This window comes from Miniopterus natalensis, chromosome 16 (assembly GCF_054644295.1).
Source record: "Miniopterus natalensis isolate mMinNat1 chromosome 16, mMinNat1.hap1, whole genome shotgun sequence".
In the NCBI taxonomy this organism is placed as follows: Eukaryota; Metazoa; Chordata; class Mammalia; order Chiroptera; family Miniopteridae; genus Miniopterus; species Miniopterus natalensis.
Genome location: NC_142096.1, coordinates 15,856,424 through 15,880,612, shown reverse-complemented (window position 1 = coordinate 15,880,612; position 24,189 = coordinate 15,856,424). Strand labels below are relative to the sequence as shown.

The window sequence follows — 24,189 nt, the reverse complement described above, 5'->3', positions numbered from 1 at the left end:
CTGTGCCCTCAGGCACAGAGGATGAAAGCACATTCTCACTCCAGGTGAGGTCGGTACATAAACACCACAAGGGAACAGGCTGAGCAGGTAGTGGCCAGACTTGTGGTTCTACCTTAGACCATGAGCTTTATGAGAAATGCCTCCGTGAAATCCCACCTCACCAATGTGGATATTGGGAAGGTCATTCCAGTTCTCATCCAACGTAAGTAACACGTGGTTTCTGCACTCAAGAACACTAGTAATGATAACGTAATAGTAGTAATATATGCTGCTTTTATTACATCTTCTTAGTGAGAAAATAAAAAGCTGCCAGGAGCCATTCAAAAACAAAAGTTACCAATGATTTCTTTTCATCTGAAAGATGTACAATAAGTAATATACTTTTAGAAACTAGCCTCACATTTGTATTAACTCTAAAAACATACTTAGATCATGAGCCTGACCTATGCTTATTAAAACTGTCAATTACATATATATATATATATGTATGTGTGTGTGTATATATATGGCAACTGGAGAGCAGGGTAAGACTTCCTGTTAATCTTGATGACTGAGCAATAGAGAAAGAGTACATGGAGTTTAACGGGGTTATGAGCAGGATAATTTACTTGGTGAAAACAATCTCTACATAAATGAGTTTGCAAACAAGTGGCAGATAAAAACTTGGGAGAAAAAAAATGGACTAAAGTTGAAAAATAAATTAGCAAAAGGATGCTATTCCTAAAAATAGCCCCCAACTGGGGATCGAGCCCACAACCCTGCATGTGCCCTCACCGGGAATCGAACCCCGATCGCCTGGATCCTAGGTCGACACTCAACCGCTGAGCCACATAAGGCCAGGTTAAAATTACACATTTTAAATATCATCCTAAAAAATAGTATCAGATATAACTTTTAAAAATAAGAAAAATGAATTAAAATCAAGTATTCTAAAAAAGTAAACCCTAATAAGAATTTTATTTATTTTTGTGTTATCTTAAAAAACAAAGTGCCTCAGTAATGTGAGTACGTTCTCATGCAAACTTATCCAGTTGCTCTTTTTGGTTCAGTACTAGGCAGAGGAAAGAGGAGGGGGAGATCAGGATAAGTTTATTCCATGTCTTAATAATTTTGAAAAGTGTTTTGGAACAACTTTTTGTTTTTCAGCAAAGTCTGCAGTCTTTGCATTGCTTCTGAATCGCTGATTTTCTTTCCAAAGAAAGCTGTGCCCATTACATTACTGAGTTTTCATCATGTATAAATTAATTAACAATATCAATTTAAGAACTTTTACATTCATATTTGACTTTTTTGAGAATCACTGAAATAGACACTCAGGTATTCTTACACTGGAAACTTCGTTTTACAGGCATTTTCCTCTGTCTTTTGAGAGAGAGGAATTTTGAACAGATGCATCTTTGTCCCCAAATTGTTAACCCAGCATTAATTCACTAGGCAGAAAATTGTTTGGTTCGGCAAGCAGTTCTATCATAAATGGGTTAACTTAGTCATTAATCTTAATCAAGAGTTAATGCTTCAGACTGCAAACTGGCCATTTCCTGGATATACCCAGCGCTGGCGTCTCCAGCAGCGCCCAGCTCCAAGGCTTCCTTCGGCTTCAGGCCCCTGCCCGCCTCCGCCCCCTGCCTGGAGCTGGGGCCCCTTACAGCTGCTGCCTGTGCTACAGCTCAGCTGCTGGTGCGCCGACATTCTCAGCATTGGTTTACCACTTAAGCTTCCCCCGGCCCTCCACCGAGCTTCCAGTCACACCTGCAGGCAGCTATATAGTTTTAGCTGTTAGCAGTTCCCTTCCCAACTATGCAGGAGGGACAGTCCTACTGGGGTTACCTCTTCTTACTCAATGGAGAGGTGCACCAGCTTCAAAGAGGTGCCGGTTCTTCCACTGGTAGTGTTTCTGGTCAGAAGGGTAAGGGAGAAAGATGAAGATGAAAGAGAGGGGAGATGTTGAAGGAAATGAATTTAAAAAGCTGCAGAAGGCTTATCATGGCAAGGAGTCAGGGCCTGCAAAGGAATTTAGCAGGGAAAGAACAAAGTAAAGAAGTGAATAATACTGCTGGTTGATGTTTGAAATAAAGGTTTTCCATCCACAAAAATACTAATATATCAGTTTTTGGGTTTTTTTCTTGGATTTAACATGTACTACTTTTTATTGAAACTGATTTGTCTTTTTAATTATATTTTCCTTGAGCTAATAATATCAGTTTCATAGTTTAAAAATCAATGGCTGGAGGAGTTCAAGACTACACAATTACCCCAGATTTGTACAACTGAAAAAGAAGTTAATTCTTAAGTGAATAACTGAGACCAAGTATTCTAAAATTATTTTCTATTGACTAAAACAGCTATTTAATTTAAAGTACTTTTAAAGGGCTCTAAAAAATTACAGTTTTTATTTTACAATGTATCTACTTAATTCTAATATAATTTCTTCTATATGTAACTAGTGAGGTCTCACAATTTGATTTAATTTCTTAGAAATTCTGCCAATTAATTACCTTAAAATAAGTTCATATTAGGTACTAATGAATGCTTATTTATAAAAAAATGTTAAGAATGATAACCAAGTTAACATATAGTAATAGAGAAGAAACCTTAAACTATGACCCTTGAAAAGGTTTTAATTTCTTGAATAAGGAAAAGTCCATAATGCCAACTTCACCCAGTATGTGATATATGCTTAATTATTATTGGTAGTTGTGATTAAAGTATAAGAACCAATGTTCAAATTAACATATTAATTTCTCTGAACTTGTATTTTCTCCTTTTTGCAGTCTCTCTCCTCCTGTGACAGTTAAAAATATATAGAGACATTTTAGAAAGAGCTCTATATTAACCAGAATAAAATTTAGGTACGTTTTCCAGCATATAGTTAAAAATATTAAAATACAAAATTTCCCTGGAGAAATATTTCTATAAATATTAACAGTGATGTACAAATAAATAGGAACATTTTGAATGTGGTAGAAAAAAGGTTGCAGGCTTTTTCTACTCTACATCACCTGCACAAGAAAAAGAATAGTTCTACAAATGAGTGTCATACCTAAGACAAAGTATATAAGAGAAAGTGAGGAAATAACAACAGTCAACATTCTTACAGTAGAAGAAAATGTACAGAGTGTTACTTACTCAGACATTCTTTCAAAGCCAAAGCTTGAACATTAGCTAACTGCTTCTCTCTCTGTATAAGCTGCTCCCCAGAAAAATGTGGAAGTGACAAGAAGTCAAAAGGAAAGCCTGAGGTACAGAAAAAAGTCAGCATTAAAGATATTCCATGACAACAATTAAGATTCAGTTCCCAGTTAAGGTGTTATTATATAATTTAAAAAGTAAACATCAATTACTCATCTCTTGATCTTGCATATTTCAAATTAAATAACAACTAAGCAGCAAAAAGTAAACATACTAAATTACTGTGCATTTTAAACTTTGACCTGCTTCTTAAACTGAGGGAATTTAGGTAGCAGAGTAGAATTCCCGCATCACATTTTCTTCTACAAGCTCAGCTACTGACACACACAAGGGGGTGGGAGAAGATGAAGGTAGTAAAGAGGGTGAAATATATGCTGAAGAAAGGAGACTAGACTCTGGGTGGTGAGCACACGATGGAGTATACAGATATCGTATTATAAAGTTACACACCTGAAACTTACACAATGTTATTAACCAATGTTACCCCCAATAAATTTAATTAAAATTTAAAAATGATAATTAAAAGAATAAACTCCTAGACAAAACACAGATGGAGTTGGGTAAGTCTCTAAAGATGGCCCCCTATGAACCACACGTCCTGCTATTCGCCATTGCGTAGTCCACAATGAGTCCTGGCCCTGCGAAACCAATAAAGTATGGTCAAAGTGACAGTGAATGATCTCTAGGCTAGGTCATAGAAAGCCTTGAGGCTTCTTAGAACAGCTGCTCTAAGAGAAGTTAGTGAGCATATAAAAAATCAGACTACCCTGCGACGATGGTGTTGCAAGATAGCCCAAGTTGGCCATGAGGAAAGGACACATGAAGAGAAGTCAGCTCTCATCAGTTCCAGCCATCCCAACCCAGGTGCTGAACATGTGGGTGAAGAAGCCATATTCTACACAGAGCCCTGTTAAGTCTTCAAATGACAGGAGTCCCAGCTGTGTGTCTGCAATCATATGTGGGACTTTAATACAGAAACATCCAGCTGTGCCCAGTCAACAGGGCTATGAGATATAGTAATAAATAGTCATTTTAAAGCTAAACCTGGGTGGTTTGTCACATAGTAATAGATAACCAAAATCTAGAGCTTGAAGAGAAAAGAAAAGGTGAGCAATAAAACAGAATAAGATGCTTGAGAAAAAGTAAATGAAAATGAGAAATTATAGAAAAATAGTATGTGTTTAAAATGGACTATAACTGAAAATTTCCTATTTGGAATCGAGGGCTAACCTAGTAAATTTTACTGGGTATAATGTAAAAGGGGTTAATTCTCTGTATTCTAAATTGTTCAAACACGTTATACTATGTTTAAAATAAAAGGTAAATTTACTGAAAGTGAAATGGAGTTTGGGGAAAATAAGTTCATTAAAAACCATGTAAGTTAATTACATATACAAACAAATGTAAAAATGTGTTCCACTAAAATTAGCACTTACTCAGTTGGGTTTCTTCTGTCCTTGCCTTCATCTTTCCATGAATGAAACTGAGGGCAAATGAGCCATTGATCTGGTTGGCTGAGTGAATCAGTGTGGCTTTGCATTTTCTACTGTCATCACCTTGTAACAAGAGATAATAGCTAGAACACTCTCCTTTCACTTCAACATCTGGAACTAAGCAAAAACAATGATCTTGTTAAGTATGTGAAAATTCAGCAACATGGCAGAATCATACACTGGACCCATAGAATATAATGACATCTCTGTTATTTTAAAACAAACTGTTACCCAATATATTTGGGGCTAGCAATTGTTCACTGAACTGAGAAAGCTGTTAAAATTAAAGAATCAATAAAATTAAATTAAAATCAGAGAATCATAAAAAAGATACAAAGCATAAACATTTTAATTTAAATTAAAACTATGTGCTCATTTATTAACTTTTGATGTAGCTCATTAAGAGTTCCGTGATACTTTTCTTATATATCCATACCCATAACGTATCAACTACTATTTCCACTTCCATTTCTTTAAAGGGGAATAAACTGACCCCTGCAGGCACCCACAACTCAACTGTTGGGAGCAGAAGTGTACAGATGTACATAAGAGTAGCTTTTTGCTCCTTGCAGTGGGCACCCATAATGTAATTTTTACAGAGGGAATGGAGAACATTCATTAATCTGGCATGCCAGTTACATGAAGGTCAGTTAAGACAGCTTCTAGTATATTTTAAAAACAAATCAACTCATGGTTATAGTGAAGGTCAAAGAAAAACTGTGAAGAGCCTTTGAGAGTAAAAATAGAAGCAGAGTCCTTTCTATTGAAGATGGTGAATTGGACATAAGCATTTATTTTCACTATCTCCTGAAATTCCATGAAATGAGAATAAAGGGAATTTTAAAATAGCATAAATCTCCAAGGACTAATATCTGAGAGAAGAGAACAGTGACTAAACTTTGAAAGCATGAAAGCAGATGAGCGACTGGTAACAGGCCTCGTGCTCTCAATTGCTAAGGAAGCTGAGAAAAACAGAGAAAACCTTAGAGGCAAAACAGTTTATACTACAACCCGGCAAGAGACTCTGGATGGTGGCCCCAGAACGAAGCAAAACGAAGGAGAAATAAAAAGACAGGTTGAAAGTCTGTTTGAGAAGCAATGTGGCTTCCAGATTCCTCCTTACCCTACGCAGGTAAATGACTGTCCCTTCTCTAGCCCAGACGACTAGTGGTTTATTCTCTGGAGAAAGTCTAACAAGATGTCTCTGGCCTAGGAGACGTAATAAACACAGCTTGGGGTCGGAGCTGACTACCAGTGGATTAAGTGAATGCTTCTCTACAGAACACTGAGGCCCTTTTCCCTTCGTCTACATTAACTTCCAGAATTTTGGAAGCCAGATAGCAGAACTGAGACTTCTTTCAGAAATGTGGTCAGTGTAGAGGACAGACTAAAGAATCCGGTATCGTGGGGTCACCTAATGTAGTGTCACAGTGAGATCACCCTAGAACAGGGGAAGGGAAACTTTTTCCTGCCAAGGGCCATTTGGATATTAATAACATCATTAGCAGGCCATACAAATTATCAACTTAAAAATTAGCTATGAGCTCTAGCCAGTTTGGCTCAGTGGTTAGAGTGTCGACCTGCGGATTGAAGGGTACTGGGTTCAATTCTGGACAAGGGCACATACTTTGGTTGCAGGCTGGGTCCCTAGCCCCAGTCCGGGTGCATACGGGAGGCAACCAATGTGTCTCTCTCACATTGATGTTTCTCTCTCCTCCCTCCTCCCTCCCTTCCATTCTCTCTAAAAATCAATGGAAAAAAATATCCTCCAAGGATTAAAAAAAAAAAAAGAAATCAAGAGTGAGAATGGTACTAGAATTCTAAACAGCACCGAAACTGGAAGACAATGGAGCAATGCCTTCAGAATTCTTACGTATACTAAGAAAAAAATACTACTGTAAGCTTATTACAATAGTTTATTTCACAGGTAAGAGTTACTGTGGTTTAAAGCCTAATGCCCAAAACAATTACGCAGTACAAAAAAAATTTGCAATTAGCTTGCAATAGCAACGTTAATCCTATTCATAAACATCAGTCTTAGAAAAGGAATTTAGAGAAAGGTTATTGAAAAGGAAAAACACCTGTTAGCAGTTGTAATTGAAACTAAGGTTTGCTAAGAGTTACAGTGACCTTAATTCATTTACCAATTTAGCACTTTGACAACTCAAATTTTGTATCTCTTCAATCCATGACAATCCTTTTCACATTTATTTAAATCCCATCACCTTTATTAGAACTTTAATCACTGAAGCCTGTAATTACAACAATCTTATTTTCCTTCAAAGAAAAATGTTTATTTTACAGAATTCCCCTAACCATAATGACTATGCAGTCATTTAAAAAACACTGTTCCAGATCTGGCAGGTGTTAATTCAAGAATTATTCAATAACTTTTATGTAAATACAGAGTAACAAATTTATAAAATTAGCATAGTTATTCAATTCTCATAGTTTTTCCTGAAGAAATAAGGGGAAGTGACTATAGCAGAAAATTCCTCTCTATTTTCATGTTATTTTTACACTATCAACTTCTAAGAGATTGATTAGTTTGCATGTCCCCTCTCCACCAAAACCAAGCATCCATTTGGGTCTACTATATAGGCAAGATGGGAAAAGCAGAAATTACAAGTTTCCTTTAGTTGTATCAAATTTTATAATCTATAAACTATCATGAAAGACTGTGTCATTATTAGTTTCATTAACAAACAAGATTTTAGTATAATAAAAACCGAATCATATTTTATATCAATACATTTCTTGGCAGTTCTTAAAACCCTGTAGCAACCCCTTCTTTTTTATAACAGTTCAACAATATAAAAACAAAACCATATTAGTGTAAAGGGGAAATAATATTTCAAATGATATAATGAAAAATATACCAGGGTAATTCGGGAAACAGGATATTCTGGTTAAGTGAATATTCTGACTTACTGAAAAGTAAATAATATACCCAATTATTTTGATAATGATGATAAATACTAAACAATAAAATAAACTATAATCCTCAAGAAAGGCATTTTAGGAGGCTACACACTTTCCAATGATATCATCCTTCAAGCAATTCTAGACCCAGCTTTTGAAATGGCCCTTAGGATCAGCTGAAGAGACACAAGATAAAAAATAAAAAAAATAAAAAATCAATATACTTACTTTACATTCATAAAGTATTTCCAAAAAATGTATTATCTAGCTTCATCCCCCATCTTATTTGTCAGACTAAGCTTCAACAATTTAGTGCAAAACTTAGCTGCCACCACGACTGTCCAAGAAAATTCCCTGCCCCAATTCTACAAAGAATCTAAAATGGTTCAAGAAATGATAGTACTGCTGAACAGGTGTATGAAGCCTCCTACTGTGAAGATTACAAAAATGCAGGATTTATAAATTCCACCATGACTATTTTAAACAAGTAAATAACATTAGAATCCTAAATTGTATACATTCCCTCTTTGTTACAACCTAGTAAAATATGCAATTTGAAAGGTATACAGTGAATAGAGGGGCTACTCAGACTATTACTCCAAGGCCTTACTCATCCTCACAGACAACAATGCTCTCTTTTTGGTTCCACAGACACAGAAGGCATTGAAAACAGAGTAACAAAAAGTGACTGCAGAGTTTACAAAGTATTTACTTTCACTACCAATGTGATTCAAAGGAGTTTGTGAGATACACTAAGCAAGCACTATCCTCATTCTCTAGCCCAGGAATTGGAAGCCTAACAGGGATTCTTAACCCTTTTTCTGCTTCAAGGTGTCTGAAAGGCTCTTCAGCAACAGTGGCTCACTAGCCTCCGGCTAAAGACAGCACACCTGGGACAGAGGTTCTCCAAGCCTGGATGCACACTTGAAACACTTGGGTGCTATTACAAACTGTTGAGGCCCTGGTTCCCCCAGATTTAACTGTTCTCAGGTAGGGCCCAGCTTGACTTTCTTTCTTGTTTTTGTTTTTTTTAATTTTTAATAACTGTCACAGTGATTCTAACCTGGTCTGGTGCTAAAAATCACCTGCATTTAGGTCTAAGGGCCTTCAGGTGATTCTTACCCACCCCCCCAAAAAAGTTTTAATGAGATATAACTTACATATATATGTACACATATACATACATATATCAAAGCCTAAATTAGATTAATTTAAGGGAATCATATAATTGTGCATCCATTTCTATAATCCAGTAATGGAAAACTTCCATTATCTCTGCACAGGCAGTCTCCTCTCCTACTCATGGCCTCAGGCAACAACTGAGCCCCAATTTCCTCACCTGTGAAATGGGTACAAAATAATTCTTTAGGGCTATTATAAAAATTAAATGAATCAATATTTCTAAAGTACTTAGAACACTGCATAGCATATAATGAAGATGTTAAATAAGTTCTACAAACTCCTTCCAAAAATTGTCATTACAACTGTTTTTTCAATATACCATATAATAAATTAAGTACTTCATTTTTACAAATTTTATTCCTAAAATGTGTCTAAAAACACCCATGTTCAATATAATTAGCTATGAATTAACCCAAAGTTCTGCCTTAGATCACTGATATTTTTAGAATGAATAAGGCTGTATATACTTTGTTACAGTAGGTTGTTAGGGATGATAAAAAATTCTTAAAATGATTGGGGTCCTTCTTAATCAGTGGTAATACAATTTTCCCATAGATAAAAATTCTCTCCATTGAAAATTTGATAGATATTGTATCTATGTTGTACCACTAAAACAATGTAAAGATTTCCTACTTACCACTGATTGTCTTGGGCTTTTTAGCTATGCATTCCTTCCATTTTCTCGAACTGAGTTGGTTGGGAGGCGGAATAAGTATGTTACTAACAGTACATGGCAATACGAAAAGTGCACCAACCTATTGAAAACAGAACATACCTTTAATGACTGAACACTGAGACTAATTCTTAAATAGTATCATGTGACAATTTTCCTCTCATATTTCGCCTATATAAAAGGTATTTCATAATGCTCTCTCCCAGTAATTCCACTATAAAAACTAAAAAACTAAAACTATGCTCCACCTCCACCTCATCCCCCAAAAAAGCCAAAGACTAGATAACAAAAACAGAGAAGGATCTTCAGAGCTATAGGCATCCCTTTCCCACTGGGTTATAAATCTCTAAAAACTTTGCTATTCCCGTATTTGCTTCACGTTCAGGTTATGGGTGTAATTTCTTCCTATATCTGCAAACTAATGAGAGGCCAGGAATGCTATCATCAAAAGATTTTGTGATGCTCAGCCGTACTTTTATAACTGTTTGACTGGATGGATTATTGTTCTGGCTTCAAAATTAGAATAATTTGGAAGGCAATTTCAAAACTTCTGTTCCTAGAAATTAGATTTAATACTAATAGGTACAAAATGCAGAAAACCATGAATCACATCCAGGAAACACACAGCTGCTTCTCACTGATTTATAAGCAAACTCAACTTATTCATCTTTGTATCCCCAGGTCTAGGTGTACAGATGTTTATTAAATATTTGTTTCCAAAACCCACCATAATACGTTTAGGTAAATTCTCAGTTTGATTAAGTACTGAATAAACAAATGGCAACTCTGAAAGTGGTATTTTGCCAGTTATTTTAGAATGCAAGCTACAACAGTCGCCACATTCCAATAAATGTTTTTTTAACTCTGGGGAAATTTAGTCTCAAATCTAATGTAAAATCACTTTTAATTGTCTTACGTAGATGGATGGATTACAAAAGATGTGATGCTCAAATAATGTATTAATGTGCTACTTTTATTGCTACTTATTACTTTTCCTTATACATTATTAATTAGCAGACATAAAAATAAGTGTATTAAAAGAAAAATAAGAAAGGTAAATTAAATATGCTTATTTTCCTTTATTATTGTAGTCATGCCCTTTTTTATCTTAAGTCAAATGTATTTTACAGTCAAGAATTTGACATTAAAAATATTTAGCAATGGAAAATAATCATTAAGTGCAATTTTCTAAATACTAAATCCTAGTTCTTCATTCTTGCATAAATAAGACTTCATAGTCCAAAATGCATGTCAAAACTGCATGACCCACAGGGTAGACACAGCTGTGATGTGAGCATGCTAGATCAGGGCCCAGTTATACTTGACAATTACATAATCGTTATAGTTATAGCTTAACAATTTAGAGATGCTAAACGAAGTTCAATGCATAACATATAGCCTGATATAAATGTGTCCGGACCCACCAGCCAAAGAAGAGGCCACGTTTTTGAGACAGCCTATTTTTTTTATTAAACATTTGTTACAAATACAAAAGACATTTCTAAATCCAGCCACGAACCTTATTTTTGAAAATCTCTTCTAAAAAAACAAAATGTCATTTCATGTCTGCAGAGGACTTTGGAGTTATTATGAGAAATTCAAAGTGTCTTAATATAAATTAGGACCAAAATCATGTTACATTAAAGAAACCAAATCACGCAAAAACAGAGTCACAAACTACAGTCCCTTTTCTCACATATCCTTAAATATTGTTAAAAAACAGACAAACAAAACACCTTCTCTACCTTGCCACGCAGAGAAGAAACCTGCTCCAACAATAACATGGAGTTCTTCTTGGTACTGTTTTTTGTTAGCCCTCTATACTAAGGAGTTAAAGAAATGATGGTAACCGTGAAACAATCCTAATACCTAACACAAGTTTGATTCTCTAATTCACAAGGTGCTTGAATTCATTTATTGAAAATTTTAACTGTGGGAATTCACAATTACTCCTTTCCTCAAGAATAATTATTTTTCAGATTATGAAAATATACCCAGAAATAGTGATACTGTGAATTGGATTACTGTAAACTACAGTAACTTCTCAACAAAACTGTAACTTCTCAACAAAAATTCAAGAACACTATGTTAGCGTTCCCTTTTCAGCCAGCAATTTCTTTTTATGCAAAGTTTCCAGTTCTTAGGTGTATTTCTAAAACTTATTACATTTCTTAAGAGAATTTAAAATATGTTGAATATCTGCAGATATAAATGATCACATTCATATTTACTGAAGCATATAAACAGATATAATAGACTGGTGCCTACCCATCCCACCGATGGCAAGAGAAACAACTGAACATTTCAGGAATATGTAAATTACTGTTTTTCTCCACATACTCCTAACATTTCTCCCTCCTCCCAACCCCATAAGCAATAAGTAGCAATTAGGAAGTCTTCTGCCTCTTCGAGAAGTATAAACACAGTACTTGAGGAATGAATTTTCTTGCAAGTTGTAAAACTTCTCTTAAACCAAGGCAGCCCCAGCTGGTTTGGCTCAGTGGTTAGTGTCGGCCCTCCAACTAAAGGGTCCCCAGTTTGACACCAGCCAAGGGTACGTACCTCAGTTGCAGGCTCAATCCCTGGCCCCGGGGTGCATGTAGGAGGCAACCGATCGGTTATGTCTCTCTCACATTGATGTTTCTCTCTGTCTCTCTCTCTCCCTACCACTCTCTCTGAAAAGCAATGGAAAAAATATACTCTGGTGAGGATTAAAAAAACAAACAATGGCAACAAAAAGTATACTGAATATTATTCTTATGTAAACAGCATCCAAATATGGAGTGTTATGAGGAAACACTACCCAACACAGAAAATGTGATCTAAAATGAAGATGTAAATGAAAGGATACAACTCAAATTCAATGTCCGACATATAGCAGGAGGGTAGATCTGATAATTTTATCATCTGCACAAATTCTAAAGCAGGGCCATAATAATGGAAAACCTAGAAAGAAATTAAAATTATACAATATTTTAAACGTTATAAAGTGAAAGTGAACAAATTAGTGATTAAGGTTTAAAACTTTAAAATGAATCTTAAAAAGGAGATATTTACACATAATGCCAAGCACACATTTAACCCTCAAAAGCACACAAGGATTTCTTCCATATAAGAGTAGAAAGAGTAGAAAGAGACATGGAGATTTCTTAGGACGTAGAAAGAGTTTTACCAGGGAGAAAATGAGTATTATAGAAAGAGGCAAGCAACAAAGGACAAGAGTTCTCAATCTTTCCTGTGCATCTTCAGCAAGATAGAGAGACAAATGGCCCAAGAGACTAGGGTATTTAAAAAAAAAAAAAAAAAAATTAAGAGTCTGCAAGGCTGAGAAAGCAAAAGAAAAGATACTCAGGATAAATTCAGGTTGAGTGGTATGCTGAGATTTTTTTAAAAATCCTTGGAGGAAATACCGAAAAAATTAAAATTAAAGTAAGAACTAGTGAAGCCAAAGTGCTAGTTAACAAAGAAGTTCCACTCGAGAAATAAAATTGCAGTATTTCTTTGGGTAGAGCCAACAATTAAATTGAGAGTGAGCTAATGAAGAACAAGTATTTCAAGAGATGGGGCTAGAGTGCTTCACAGGAAGGCAAAGAAAAGCAAACTACCTTGAGGAACTGACACAAAGTTTTAAACTTGCAGAAAGATGAGTAATTTCACCACGTAAGATCATGTGTGAGTGTATCTGTATACATATATAGTGTATATACACATACATACACAGCGTGCACGTGTGTGTATAGACTGAGAGACTTGCTTTTATCAAAGAGGTTGTACCCTAGGACTCTCTTCAATTGCATGCTAAAATCAGATCACTATTCACACGTAAATGGTGCGCTACCAAAGGCGAGAGGTTGAGATCATCAATCTTTAGAAAATAATTTAACATTCCTGTGAAGGATGGCCATGGCAAGCTAATCAATTCTAAACAACTACTGGGAAATGCGTTTCCATCAGAAACAGGCCCTTTTTGTCTTACCCTCTGAACAGAAAAGAATGCCCATGGTCCTGACACCATGATAACTCCATGACTTATATTTTGCACATTCTTGAATTTAGAATTAGTGAACTTCTAAAGTGCTCTACACTTTATTTTTCCAATGTAAAAAAAAGCGAATTAAATCCTCTTTAATTATTATACTTTATTATTATTTGCATTTTAAGAAAAAAATCTACGGACACATGGGACAAGAACTACCTTTTTAAACAGTAAATGAAGCCCACGTCCAGTACCCATCAGAGGCTCTTTTCTCCCTCACTGAAGCCCCACGATAACTGTAAGATAAGTGTGTTATTATTGGCTCCACTTCACAAATGGGTTAATCAATCTACCCAAGGTTATAAGAGCTCATAGGTGACAGAGTTAAGTTTCAAACCCAGGTCTACTAACATCAAAGCCCTTCCTTTCCACTGCATCACACTCTCTCCAAACTTCGTCTTAGAAAGGTCATATAGTAAAGTCTATGCCAAAGGTAGTCTCAGGTCTATAGTGATCTAAAGTCAGGACCATTTTTTTTAATCTAAAACAATGATAGTTTTTCCAACATTTAATATGATAACACAGTATAATTTAATCACTTAATTATAATTATAATAAAAATTAGGCAAGTGAGCACACTGAAGCACACATATTAGTAAATGTGAATTCATGATTCAAACTTATCTCATAAGGACAAAAATAAGCATGAATGGATAATTGCAAAAATGAGTAAACACAGATTACCTTTGGCAAACAAGTCTTATCCTTTGATGGTATTATCTTTTTGTCAAGAAAGCAAGTATTTAAATTAGTCGTACTAAAACTCGTAGGTGTGACTCCCTTTAAACAGAATTCAGGAAAACTAATTCCACATCCAAACTGAAAAGAAACCAAGAGAACACAGTTACAGACATCAAGAATAAAGTTACAAAGATTAATACATCTTAGTGCAATGTAAAAGTTGGGAGGAAAACCCTATGTAAATTTATTTCCCTTTCCTCAGCTCACAGTGTGGTTCTTCCGTTTATGTACACATACCAATTATTTCAACTTGCACATGAATTTTTCATGAAAAGCTCTCCTTGGCCCTTCACCAGCCTGCAAAAGTATATTAAGCTCATTCTATGCAGCCACAGAGCCAAACAACCTTTGCATATACTTGTTCAATATCTGGCTTCCTACCAGTCTGGAAGTTCTGCAAAAATAGAATTTGTTCATTGCAGCAACAGAGGCTGTTGATGAAAAGATCAATTCCTGCAGAAGTAGTTATAGCAGGGGTGCTAATAATAGCAAGGGTAATAACAATGATTGCTAATACTTACGAGTGGTTACTTTGTACTCTAAATAATTCTCATAAAAATCTGTGAGCTAGAAACTATTATTACTACTATCTTACAAATGAAGACAACTATTACACCAAAAGGCTAAATATTACCTAACATGTCACACAAAACTACCAAGAAATAGAGTTGGGATTTGAATGCAGGGACTCTAACTATAGAATCTATGTTCTAATCACTAAAATGCCTCTACACTAAAAGCATTCTCCACCAAAACAACAACAAAAAAGTGATTTCAAGTTTTAAGTGCATCCTGTGGAGAAATGGGCATTTAATAATAAAAAAGAATCAGATGAAAATAACTGGCCATATAAAAACATGCAGTTTCAAAAAATGTATACAAAAGTCATTCTCCTAGCTAACCATATCCTGCACACTTTCAGGTGGCTATATGGTTTGTTTGCATTAAAACCACTGCAGAAAGGTTTGCCTGCAGATTTTACCTTTCCAAGTTTAAGATGAAACAGCATTCAAACCAATAAGAGGGACCCAGCCATATAAATTTCTGTTGTCTTATTAGAGGTTGTATTACACCATTATTAAGGGTGAACTGAAAAGGGGGAAAAAGGCTAGTAATTAGTGCAATAAACCTTTACTGGGACACAAAGCCTACTCATGCTCCCACGTCACCCTGGACAAATATTAAGAAACTTGGTTTTAGTTTTGTCTATATACAAAAATACATGAAATACTAGAAACACTTCAACAGGACACAATTTATAAAAAACACCAAACATATTCATAGTAAGAAATGACAAACAGAATTGGAACCTCAGAAAAATGGAAGATTAGAGCGATCCAACTAATCAAATACGCTCAATTTGTAGTTAAGAAATCTGGGGTTTAGCAAGGTTTAAAAAAATCGCTCAAAATCAGAAAAGTGGTTAGTAGAGGGCAGAGACTACCTAAACTGGTATTATAGGTAAGAGATTATATTCTAAGCAGTTTTCCTATGTATGTGATAAAATAAAGAAGCTTAGGTAAACAACATGAAGTCAACTAATGTCAAACTCTGTATTTTAAAAAAATATTACATTCTAGAACTGTAGTGTCCAAAACATAATCACAGTGATTACTTACATTTAAATTAATTAAAATAAATTTAAAAATTCAGTGCTTGGGTTGAATAGTCACATATAAAGTGCTCCGCAGCAATGAGGCTAGTAGACTACTGCGTAAGCACAGATAGAGGACTTCTCCCTTACTGCAAAGTTCTACTCACAGTGCTATTCTAGAATGTCTTTATAAGGTACACTTCCACTAAGATTCACTTAAACTATCTGTGTTATGAATGAAGTTGAAAGGACTGCTTTGCAATCTATGATCACTGAAAAATCCACTTACCTTTCTTTCCCATATCTGAATCTTTCCCCTCCATAATTCCTTTGAGTCAACAGCACTTCCGAGATCTTCTAAAGACACGACATTAGCAGAAAGGTATTCTGCAATTTTCTGACAATTTCTATAAATGGAAAGTCATGATAATTAAATATTGGGTTTTATATTTTACTAAGATTTAATGGTTATAGTTAAGTACAAACCTAACAGGCAAAAATGCAAATTCATCTCTCTGCTTTTATCTACTTTTTAAAATATAGAACACCCATTAAATGAGCCTCTAAGTGAGTTGCTATCACATGTTCCTTCAATTCTAACATTCCCATGAATTCATTACCTTTATTAATACAGATAAAGAAACAGACTTTACTCTTAGTATGTATTGGCTTAAATATATCAGATGTACACACACACATAGCCTCAATGCTGATTCCTTATCTTAAAAAAAAAAGGCTGATCTCCTAAATTGTTCCCATATCCACTTATCACAGACCATCATGACTACTGCCATTCCTGTTTCTCCCTCACTTCAATGAAAAAGATCTAATCTTACTTTCTTAACTCACCAACATCTATTGCTGTGCTTGGCATAAAGTGCTTAGTAAACACTTGTTAAATGAAAACAATCATGAAGTTAATAAATCTAGTTTGAATCCTTTTTAAGGATCAAACTGTAATAGAAACTGGTGCTGACTAAAAATGGAATAAAACACAACAGTATGCATTTATTTCTACATTGGCACAGAAAGCAAAAAACAAATATGATATTATAAATGCAGTGTATCCACAGTATTTATCACGATGCTCAATGGACAATCCAAGCCTACTTAAAGCACACTGTGTGCCCAGCTGGCATAGCTCATTAACTGAGCATCAACCTAGGATCCAGGAGATCGCAGTTCAATTCCTGGTCAGGACACATGCCCAGGTTTCAGGCTAGATCCCCAGTCAGGGTGGTGCAGGAGGCAGCCAATCAATGACTCTCTCATCTTTGATGTTTCTTATCTCTCTCTCTCTCTCCCTTCCTCTCTCGGAAGTCAATAAAGACATATTAAAACAAAACAAAAAAACACACTGTGTTTGGGAAATTAATGCAAACATGTATATTTGCATTGACAACATTTACTAAAAACTTAAACATCTCAGAAATACAAGTATAAAATAAGAAAAATCTAGATTCTTCTCAATTAATCTCTAAGCACAGTATGGATAAAACTATTTTGTTACATTAAAATTTTTTCAAATGCTGAGTCTATTAAAACAGGATAGCATATCAACTGTAAAAAGACAGCAAAGACAGTAATCAAATGAACAAAGATGCTTACATCTCACAATGATTTCCTGCTATAGTAATTTTTGCTGAATACCATTCTTTCAAATGTTTTAATGCTCCAACAGTAGGCAAACAGTCTTTCAATTTAGGAGGATCTTTGTCAGAGGGCAACAGTATTATATCTATCATTGCTCTACCTAGAAAGGGAAAAAGGCATTTTGGGAATTTAAAAAAATGTTAGGTCTGAACTGTCTCAAAATAGTACCCTGAACAATTGAATATTATGTTTATCCAGAAGATCAAGGAGAATTTTAACTTTAATTTCTGAAATTCTTTAAAACAATATACATCTTTAGGAGCTCAAAATTTTTAAATGTTCATCATTTGATTTAAAGCAACATTATCTTAAAAATAGTTACCATATGCCAGAAAACAATGAATTACATCATAATTACTTTTCAATTATGTACCAGTGGTTAATTATACATATTGCTCTTGAGATCATTAATACTACTGTGCTGAACAGAGAAAAAAAATCCTGTGTAATTTTATTATATTTTTCTATTCTTAACTGTGTTATACAAAAGGGAACGAATTAATATAAAATTGTAATGTTCAAATAAATTCTCTCTTTAAAAAAAGCAAAAACACTCAGAAACCTCAAATATACTGACATCATTGGTCGCTGAGAAAGGATAACTTCAGGAAACTTTAAATTTTATAAAATTATGAACTTACTGAAGAACCTGGACAATCAAAATGAAATAGGAGCTAAATAAAAATTTGATAATGGAAGTATTATAATTTTCCAAAAGAGCAACTCTAGCCCGGCCAGGCATGGCTCAGCGGTTGAGCTTTGACCTAGGATCCAGGCGATCAGGGTTCGATTCCCGGTCAGGGCACATGCCCGGGTTGTGGGCTCGATCAATGACTCTCTCATCATTGATGTTTCTGTCTCTCTCTCTCCCCCTCCTTTCCTCTCTCTGAAATCAATAAAGATTAAAAAAAAAAAAGAATATCAAAAGAGCAACTCTATATTTCAGTATATATTTTGAACTTGATGTATTTCATTTTTTTTTTAATTGATATATTTTTAATATATGTATTCAGTTATTTCCATGTAGGATTTTTTACACTAAAATATGATCTTGAATAGAAAGATCAGACTGTGATCTATAAAATCCATGTACTTGCATAGGCTTTACTCATCACTGTATATTCAGCTCCTAGTACAATGCTTGACATATAATAGACACAACAAAGAGCTTAATAAATGACTTCAATAATGAAAACACTCAAAGAAAGCTCTTTGAAAGTGTCTTTGTGGATGCAAATTATACCAAGCTTTAGATGCCAAGTACTTGCTTAACACAAAGAAAGATGAACTTAAGACAAAAACAATTTAAGACTAGTATGATGCAGTCTTCATAAAATACACTTCCTGTTATAGGAGAAAAAAATAGATTCTGTAAAAAATTGCTGAATAAGGGGCTTCTTTTACTGCATAACTTTATATTTGATAATGTATATAGTGACTTCACAGCATAAAAGAATGTTATCAAATTATCTAGGTGAAATAGCTCTTCCAGGAGTTATGGGACTAGTGTTCTATAGGACATACTCTGTATAACACTGGTATGTAGTGGAAAGACTTCAGTAATAACTAAATAAGGAAACAGATGAGTATTTAATTTTCTAAGTTCCAATTTTTGTCTCACTAAATAAAAACAAGAGAACTGTAATGTCTCCAGAATATTAAAGCAGTGAACTACAGTTTGTGTCAACTCCAATTAAGAATTTATTTTTCACTTTGAATTTCAAAGTTAAAAGTGACAACCCAAAGATAAAGACTAAATTTATCACTCACTCACAGGAAGTGTAAGATAAGATACAAATTATTGAAAGCAGTCATAAACATTACCAGGAGCAGGAAGTTTGTCTGATAACTGATGCAAATTTTCTGCAGATTCTTCGTATAAACTAAAATAAAAGGGTAAGTTAGAAAAAAACAAAAACACATACACATTACAGATCATCATAAAGGTAATCCTAATGGATCTATGTGCCAGACACTGTAAGGTATGTTGGAAGCACTATTTCATTTGATTCTCATGGCAATCCCATGATGTACTACGATAATACTATTGTAGTCCTCAATTTACAGAATTTTCCTAAAGTTACATAATTAATAGGTGTGGGAGACAGGATGCAAATCCTGACTTCAATTTCTCAGCCATAACCCAAAACAAACAATAATATATATAACCTCCTTAAATTATACTTGCATATTAAATATAAATCATAACTAATACACCAAGCATTTTTCTCCTAAAAGTAAGGTATTGCTAAGTGTTAATAAAGAATACTGCTTTTCTCTGAATGGCATAGAATAGCCCTTACTGGGAAATATGATGCTCCCCTTGAATTCTACAGAATCTATTTGTTTTATCCATATGATGAATTTTTTTTCACAAAGCAGTTTATTATAAAGCATAAAGGTACTTAAATCCTTTATTATAAACCCACTGTCTAAAAAACTTACGGCAACTTACAATAAAGTATAGTTTTCAAGCTCCCTCTTGTGGAAATAATTATTAGGTCATTTACTAGAAATATTTACTTTCAGACCTGTCATCGTGTAGTAGTGATGGAAAACATAAGGAATGATAAGTGCTCTAAGGCTGGAAGGATCCTTATAATGCTCTGAAAGGATCTCAACACTTTACAAATAAGAAAACAAAGGACCACAGAAGTTAAGTGACTGTTCCAAAATCATATAACTGGAGACCAATTATAGGGCCCCTGGTTCAATGTTCTTTCCAAGACTCTACAATGTCTCCCTTCATTAATCAGTACAAATATGATCTGAAAATTAAAAAATTGAATTTCTAAAAGTCTGTAACAATTTATAGAAGTATTAGAATATGTGACTACTAAATTAAATAAGTTTTTTTGGTAATGCAATATGGAAGACTAAAATAAAAGGCATTAATTATAAGTCAGGTGGAATATCTCATGAAAAAAAATTATCACCACTTGTATTACCTGAATCAACTTATACACTATATGATTTAAAAAAACCTAAAAGTAAACTCAATTTTCTATTTAATCCTCAAAAACTCTCTGAAATTTTTAAAGGTACTTGAAATACTGAAGATATATATAAACTGAAGAAATAATATTTCAGCCTCAAATAGCAAAATAAAAATGATAGTTTGGTTTGAATGCCAGTTATTAACCTTAAAGTTTCTATTCACTATAAAATATGATATCAGGCATATTAAACAAAATATCATTTTATCGTTCCTGCAACTATGTACACTTAAGAAGCTAACTATTATGATTCCAATTTTTGCATTTTAAAGAATTTTACTCAAATAAAAGGTCCAACTTGCCCAATGTCTTCCAAAATGAAAAGTTGAAAGTGTCATGTAACTAAAATCCCCTACTAGCTGCTAAAATAGCTAACCTTCATTCTATAGCTAAAATACTATTTAATGTGAAATATTTTAAAGATATCATTAAAAGCATATAAAGCATACTCAGCCAAGGATAATGAGTCCCTGCTATTACTATCTTCTTCCTCAAAACACTCAACAGCACTCAGACACTCTTCCATATTTGTTTGCAGAATATCTTCAATTTCATCTTTTTCCATGCCAAAATGTATCTCTTCCCAGTCAGAACTACAAAACTAATATATCAAAAGACGGCATTAAATGATGGGTTCATGATATTATTTATATTAACAAAGACATTCACTATGACTATTTTTCTAAATTTATATTACCTGATAAAATCCACATATGGCTTGCACTGCAAAGAACCACTTCTTGGAACCAGGTATACCGCCCACTGAACATGCTTGAAAAAAAATCACACTTATTAGCAGAAAGGTATACCACAATTAAGCAGATGTTATAGCATATATACTGAGAGAATTACATAATTTTGATACATATTATATAGTTCTCAAAGTTACATATGTAATATATATAAAGTGCACTATATACACCCACATATATGGGATCTTTTTAGAATCTCTACTAAAAATCCAAACAGAGCAATCTGCCTAAAGAGTAAAATAATTCACTCACCATGAATACTCTGGCCTAGTTCATCACAGGTCAAAATCCGTATTATTATTTTAATCATCACTTCAAACACTAAAATCTATAAAAATGTTGAAAAAAATCCCACTGTATTTCTATTGATTCACACAAAACCATGCAAGTCATTTTAGTGAAAACGATTCTCCAAAGACCATGAAGGTCTGGCTAGAAGGGGAGTAAAGAGTAACTATAACCTAAGACAAGGAGCATGCTCATCTTAGAGACTGGAATATTACACGTGGATATGAAATTAAGGGTCTCCCCAGGGTGCATGTCAGAAAATCATGAATTTAGAGCTACGCATAGAAATTAGATTCAATGGAGAGAAAGGAGAAATGTGGTAACTGAAGCTTAACTCATGAAAGCTAGGAAAGATGCTTTATCTCAGTTATAATCATATTTGCAAGTATGATCCTCAGACTTACCATTTTACTGAAAGTAACAATCCTAGCATGGTAAGAAACTCAATTTAGGCAGTTCTCCCTTTGCATAGTTCTGAAATGCACATATTTCAGTTACCATGGTTTAAATAACACCAATTCCCCCTAAAGAGGGTTCACATTCCAGTTACCATGGTTTATTAATGAACTATAATTGCATAAAGTAAAACTTCACTGCTAGCTTCTCAGACCACAAATCACTACATAAATAAAAGATGTGTATCATGATCAGTGACCACTTACTACTTTCAAAGTTCATTGCGAATTGGTCCCTGCATGTTACTCAGTTTGCACATAGATAGCAAAAGGTGTAATTGTGTAGCCTCCTGTCTTCCTGTGATAAATCCATGTGATATTTTACAAAAATGGATACTAGGAAGAGGAAATTGACAAAAGAAAAAGACAAAAGGACAGTAAGAAAACAAAGTGATAAAGCTGAAAGTGATACTCAAATCTAACATAAATGGAATCTAAAAATAGCTGCTGTGATTAAAACAAAACAAAACATTGTGACATAAAGGAAGAAGATGTCCCAGAGAAAATGACGCTGGCAAAAACCTTTGCATCAAAGGAACTCAGGTAAGGAAATGGTTGAAAAGAATTAATAATGTACTTGTGCTCAGAACAAAATAATAACCCTCCTTATCATGCCATACTGCCCTATTTTATATGGAGCGACAGATGGACAAGAAAATCTCATAAAGGAATCAAAACTCAAGCTCAGAACCTAAAATAATTTCATAACAATTTTATGACATTCAAGCATCAGGAAGAGAGGGGCAGTATCTTTTCCAGTTTTGTGTTTCCTTAGTTACCTTCTGATTCCAGGGACTTGTACACAGTCAACAAGTATTTCTTGTACACCTACGTGATCTAATTAAGTTTATTTGCAGTACCAACAAATATTGTGCCAGAGGAAAGGGGGATTTATGCTGTACTTACCAGGGAAAGTACTATCTTCTGGGTTAATTGAAGCACTAATGTTTCTTTTCAGGAGGTTATAAACATTTGCTGCTGTCAAGTCTGAAAAGGAAATAGCAGACTAAACAGATTCAAGAGTTACATAATCTAGGCCTATTCTAATTTCAGCATTGGAGACTCTCAAGAAAAATACGTTGAACATAAAAGAACTGTGCTCCGCTCAAGTTTTGTTATAATAAACCTAAAGCAAGTAGAGAAAACAGGAAATGCTTCCTGTTTGTACATGCTAGCCAGGGAGCACGTCTCCGAAATCCCCCCCAAAGAGTAATTCCGCCGAAAAGGAAACCCTGTCACAACAGCCTGCATACAACCACATCCACTACCTCCTCAAAACGCCTGCGTGATCAAAACGAACAAATAAAACGCAGGAGAGTCTAGACGGGAGCACCCAAAAAACCTGCCTTCTCAAAACACGGTTAAAAATGTTTTAAGTGTATCACTTCTTCTTTTAACTTCTGTGTGGGACGTCTCCTCCCATGAGGACGTCACCTCTAGGAGACTAAGGCCCTTTCCACCTCGTTCCTCTCTATATTCCCTGCATTCGCAAACCAAGAGGCAGACATCGCTTTGGAAAGCATGTACTTCCAAAAGGCGGAAATTCTATCACTAAAGCACAGGGAATTTATTCAATTACGTTTTTACTGTTTCCAAGAACTTCTGGGCGCTCAAATCGTGCATCCGCCGAGTCGTCCCTATTTTCCCGGGAAGGTAACGAAGCCCCTCAGCCCTTTAGGTTCGACCCCCGATGGAGTCGCAGCTCCCAGGCGGGTTCCGTGGAGAAGCGACCACCAGCCCAGGCTCCCCTCCCCCCGCAGGCCTTCCCGCTCTTTCTCAGGCCCGCACTCACCCGGCTGCTTCTCGGCACCCCCGGCGGACGGCGACCCGGGCCGGGGCTCGGCCCCCCCGCCCGCCGCCGCCGGGACCTTCCCTTCCCCCCAGATGGCCAGGAGCAGGTACCGATCCATCGGCCCCCGAGCTCAGCCCCCGGTTCGCGGCTCGGATCCCACATCAAAACAGCCGCGCGCTGTGACGCACTTCCGGGTCCCTTCTACGGAGGTCGGCTGGAAATCCTGAGTCCTCCGTTGGTTTTCCGCAACTTTTCTAGCAACGGCTGGATTTCGGGAGTCGTTCTCGCGGCAACCGCATTATTGCCTCCTTCGTGACAAAATCGCGATCGTGGGAAGATGGGACGGGACCCAGAAAAAGAGGAGAAGCAGATAAATGCCGGCCGGCCTAGGAACTGTCCAGCTTGGGTGGACGCGTTTCCCGC

General features: G+C 35.3%; 1 protein-coding gene across 1 annotated transcript in view; it reads right to left on the bottom strand.

Annotated features, from left to right (window-relative positions):
• The window catches only part of MTBP (MDM2 binding protein), a 40,676-nt gene extending 16,792 nt beyond the window's left edge, over window positions 1-23,884 (bottom strand). Inside the window, exons 1-13 of the mRNA XM_016207709.2 lie at window positions 23,767-23,884; window positions 22,881-22,961; window positions 21,177-21,250; window positions 20,929-21,080; window positions 19,308-19,366; window positions 17,439-17,583; window positions 16,120-16,237; window positions 14,180-14,314; window positions 12,311-12,405; window positions 11,205-11,277; window positions 9,424-9,541; window positions 4,626-4,799; window positions 3,127-3,234 (exon numbers count right to left, since the gene is read on the bottom strand). Coding sequence (XP_016063195.2) covers window positions 3,127-3,234; window positions 4,626-4,799; window positions 9,424-9,541; window positions 11,205-11,277; window positions 12,311-12,405; window positions 14,180-14,314; window positions 16,120-16,237; window positions 17,439-17,583; window positions 19,308-19,366; window positions 20,929-21,080; window positions 21,177-21,250; window positions 22,881-22,961; window positions 23,767-23,884 — 1,450 coding nt within the window. The remainder of the gene's footprint in view (window positions 1-3,126; window positions 3,235-4,625; window positions 4,800-9,423; window positions 9,542-11,204; window positions 11,278-12,310; window positions 12,406-14,179; window positions 14,315-16,119; window positions 16,238-17,438; window positions 17,584-19,307; window positions 19,367-20,928; window positions 21,081-21,176; window positions 21,251-22,880; window positions 22,962-23,766) is intronic.
• Window positions 23,885-24,189: the final 305 nt, after the last annotated feature.